The sequence below is a fragment of the Coenobita brevimanus genome, chromosome 116 (genome assembly GCF_032717465.1).
Source record: "Coenobita brevimanus isolate Jiangsu-jjx chromosome 116, ASM3271746v2, whole genome shotgun sequence".
Lineage (NCBI taxonomy): Eukaryota > Metazoa > Arthropoda > Malacostraca > Decapoda > Coenobitidae > Coenobita > Coenobita brevimanus.
This window is the reverse complement of record NC_137069.1, coordinates 18,036,483-18,041,135: the sequence shown is the minus strand read 5'-3', so window position 1 is coordinate 18,041,135 and position 4,653 is coordinate 18,036,483. Positions and strand designations below refer to the sequence as shown.

Here is a 4,653-nt window from a genome sequence, read left to right as displayed (position 1 = left end):
AATTAATCATGTCAGCCCAAACATGTTTGTTACATTTAGATTGGCCCCTTTGGCGGGCCAGTCTGAGAGGTGATGTATGTCTTGTCTCTGAAACCACTGTCGTACTACACGTGCGGTGTGGATGGGGCACCGTTCATGCATGGAAATTACAGGTCCATCTTGGAACGGGAAACTCTTTGCACGTAAAGATGGCAGGGAACGTTCCTTCAGGATATGGACACACTGGTCAGCAGTAAAACTCCCCTCGATGCTGAACATGTCACCCAGGCCATGTAGAGTCAGGTATCCCCAGATGTTACAGGTAACGTGACCCGTTCGTGCCTCCTCACAAATGTCGACCCTCTCGCATCTGCATGCGAAATATATATAATATATATAATATATATATATATATATATATATATATATATATATATATATATATATATATATATATATATATATATATATATATATATATATTTGTATTTGTATTGTTGCAGCCATTAGACAGAATACTAGTTGATGACATGCCCCCCTAACCTTATATTATTTAGAACTGATCACAGTTTTTCTCGCCACTAATGTCTTTATACAAAGAAAATAGAGGCAAAGAGTAGAAGGAATCATGTCTTTTTCCAGGATAATATGAACAGAATAAGACCAAAACAAGGGATCCTTATTATTTTAGATGCCTTGTCATATTGCCTTTAAAAGACTGGAAATCAAGGACGGAGGGGTATGCAGACTGCGGAAGACAGCTTCATTATTGACCTATTCCATAGGTGAAAGTCTGAATATCGGTTAATTATTGTAACAGCGAGGTGAACAGAAAACAGATGACTGCAACGAAGACGAAGCCTTGGGGGTGGGGGGAATAACAGTACGGAATTTTATCAGTAATAAAAATGGTAATATCATATACCTGGTGTTGTTTCTTCTCCAGCAGTGAACCCTACCACGCGAGGTGGAGGAGAAACATTTCTCATCCATGAAGATGACTCGCGACCAAAAGTCTAGATTCTTCTGAAAGTAGCATTGAGCAAAGGCTAACCTCCCCTCTCTGTGTTGTTGTATCAGGCTTTCCATCATTGCTGGAATTCTATAATGTATACCAGCGTCATGCAGCCTTTTCCTGACAGTCAGCGCGGACACATCTCACTGAAGACTGTCCCTTATGGCCACCGCGATCGTAAGAGGTGTTGCCCCTGCTGCTGCGACAATAGCAGCATCTCCAGCCTGGGTGGTTCTTCGAGGGGCTCCCGTCCTTTCTAACATGAAAGTATTCGCTATTAATAAATATGGCACTAATAAAAATCAACGCCGAAAGTCTAGTTTGGGAAAACATTACGAGTATGTATACTTGTGCTGAAATATATTGTATGACATGAAAATATTGTTACAAGGGCAACAGTTGTACTAAACAAACTGCTGCCTATAAAGATAGTGGCGTGGCGAGACTAAATGCAGCTCAAGGCCGGATATCCTAGTTTCCCCCCATCACTGCACGGGACAGCCCTGCAGAGGCGGTTGCTTGACCGTGGTCAAGGCTCTGCGCTGGCCAGACAGACCAGGGTTACACAACAACAACAACAACAGCTACATCAAGAGATGGGAGTTGAAGTCTCGTTCTTAGAATGACTAGGACTGAATTGTATGTGACCATCATAAATCAAAACCCCGTCAACTCCATCCAAAGAAACGTAAACACAAATATCCATTTCATTGAGATGCCTGGATGCACAGCGTTCGAAATAATGTGGCACTATGCATTGGAAAAAGACATCCTAAGACATTTCAACAATTAACTAGTCATATACAAGAAAGGCAGATTACTATACTCGGTTCCACGGAGTCTGACGCACTGATTTTGCCAGCTGAGGACAGGCGGAATTGTTAACACTGCGCCGTGTCCTCGGGCGGTGATTGGTCAATCTCCATCGTATTTGATCTTGCGCCAAATTGAATTTGTATTCATATCAACCTCCTCATTTATTTGTAAGATACAGAATTATACGGTTATAGAGTAATGCAATGATATCTGTAGTGATAAATGTCCTTTTTAATTTATTAGAGATAAACCTGAACGACACTGATAACAAAACTAAGGCGCCATGGATGCATGCGGACAACAGTTAAGGACAGAAGCAAGCCTAATGATAATTATGATTTATTTGTTTACATTGTCATTTCACTATGATTAATTTCGTTCACACTTTACACGGTTTAATTGTAGCGGCATGGTACAAGTTATTATTTTTTCATGGGGTTTGCTTTTATATTTCCTTTATTCCGTCGTTAACAAATACTCGGTTCATTCTGCAATAATGTAATCAATTACTTTCCGGGTCTCTCTCTCTCTCTCTCTCTCTCTCTCTCTCTCTCTCATGATACTCTCTTATGAAATGGCTCAGGAAAATAAACACCAAACGTATTACTGTAAGAAAATTTTTTACTGAATCTGACTATGAATACAAACAAAATAATGTAGCTCTGTAAAGCTACTGTTACCTATGAAGGTATTGAAAATGTGTGTTTATTAAGAACAGCATGTATTGACCCCAGTGAGATTGTGTGTGTGTGTGTGTGTGTGTGTGTGTGTGTGTGTGTGTGTGTGTGCTCACACAAATCATAATTAAGAAAAGCTAAGCATATCTAAGGTAAGGTTGTATATTTAGGTCTCCATATCACTTTCCTCTTCACTTGGATCGTCCACACTACTTTCGTCAGATGCCACATTAATTACAAAATTTTCGACATAATGATCTTGTGCAATGTCCTTGGCCCTGAATTCAGCCTCAATTTTTAGTGTGTGGTCGATGCATTTCCGCTAATGTTCAGATGTTATGTTGTTGATTGCCTCGTAGGCTATTTGCTCAATTCTCTTCAGGCACTGGTTACCATTAGAGTTTTTCTGCTTCACTTCAGTTTTCACCTGTGCCCATATTAGTTCAATGGGGTTCAGCATGCAGTGGTAGGGGGGTAGCCTGAGTACTCTATGTCCGTGACTAACTGCTATCTGATCAATTTCGTATTCTTGCTTTGACCTGTGTTTTTTACAGATCTGAAGTAACTGTACTTTAGTACCAGAGGGATCATGGGAGATGTTGTTTGAAGCTAACCACTGTAATAGTTCATCTTTTCTGTTGCTGGTTGTTGGCACTTTACAGGTGATTTTTGAGTGGTATGGTGCATTATCTAAAACTATTAGTGATCCTTCATTGATGTTGGGAAGTAATTGTTCTTGGAACCAGATCTTGAACCGTTCATGGTCCATAGCATCATGGTAGTCCCCCTTTGATCCATTCTTGGACCGGAACATCAAAAGAGCTCCAGGTATGAAGCCTTGGTGACCACCAGCATGAACTATGATGAATCTGGCACCTCTCCCCGTTTTAAGTTTAGGGCCAGCTGTTCCGTCTGGATCAGTCCAACAACGCTCAACACAGATGTTTTGGTTGATCCATGTTTCATCCGAAAAGACCACCGGACGGGGATGGGAACTTGCTCTGTTGTTGTTCATTTCTCGAAGGTATTCTTTTCTGGCTGCCACAATGTCCTTCCTTTCCATCAAAATTTTCCTTCCACTTTGCACCTTCTTATACTGAAATCCCAGTTGTCTTATTATTCTAAATAATGAAGTTCGACACCCCTTGAAATTGATAGGAGGCTCCTGGACTTTGTTCAACAAAGCCGAAATCGTTGGCAGTTCACCTCGTTCATAAAATGCCAGCACCTCTCGTCTGATGCATCCTTGGTCAAAACTGTCCAGATTTCCTACGATGGGCGATGGTCGTACACGTTTAGGAGGTGAACACATTATACCATTCGGTGACTTAGAAGCCTCTGCTATTATCCTCTGGATAGTTCTGTAGCTGACTCCAGTTGCTTTTGCTGTTTTCAGTGTCACTTGTAGTTGTGTTTCACACTGACCCTCTCTCGTAAAAAATCGGTGAACGTTCATTATAATATTTCGACTCTGACTTCCATATTTGTGTGGGGACCGTTGGAACTTTTTGTCAGGGCCTATGTGTTGCTCTGTACTTGCAGTGAAGGTGGCGGTAGTATTAGTGGTAGTGGTAGTAGTAGTAACAGTGGTGGTAGTAGTAGTATTACTACTTGTTGTTGCTGTAATAGTTGTCGTTGTTGTTGTTTTGGTGGTGGTGGTAATGTCATGCTGGTTCCATGCATGTTGTCCAATACATACCTGCCGACAAATCTTTATTTCAGGCAACACATCCTAAGCAGGAATATATTAAAAATAAACGAAAAACCTACAGATGAACCAGTCAATCGTAATGATTATACTATATATAATAATTTCATACTTCTAACAAGTATAGGAAACCTATGCAATACTTGACTCTTGTGCTGCTTTCTGTTATAATATAGGTCATCAATTATGCAGTGTTTATGGCACTATTTTAAAAAGGATTTTGGGCAGTCAAGTCTTTTGACATGGTTATTACAACAGCTTCATAAATTTTAAAGGATGCTTACGTAATGTCTATATAACACAACTAAGAAAATCTACAGATATTTTTTGTTCCTTTCTGTCATCCTACCAGCCAGGGCTACGTAAATTGTGCAGGCGTTTGCAGCTAGCCTACAGGCCATATTCGGGCGCTATCACGTTCGCAAACATGGCCTACTGTCTCGCTCGCTGTTACCTCT

General features: G+C 40.6%; 1 protein-coding gene across 1 annotated transcript; it reads right to left on the bottom strand.

Moving 5' to 3' along the window:
* Nucleotides 1–2,809: 2,809 nt before the first annotated feature.
* LOC145418674 (uncharacterized) lies at nucleotides 2,810–3,799 on the bottom strand. Its single transcript, XM_080287014.1, has one exon. The coding sequence runs from the start codon at nucleotides 3,797–3,799 to the stop codon at nucleotides 2,810–2,812; it is 990 nt and encodes a 329-aa protein (XP_080143140.1).
* Nucleotides 3,800–4,653: the final 854 nt, after the last annotated feature.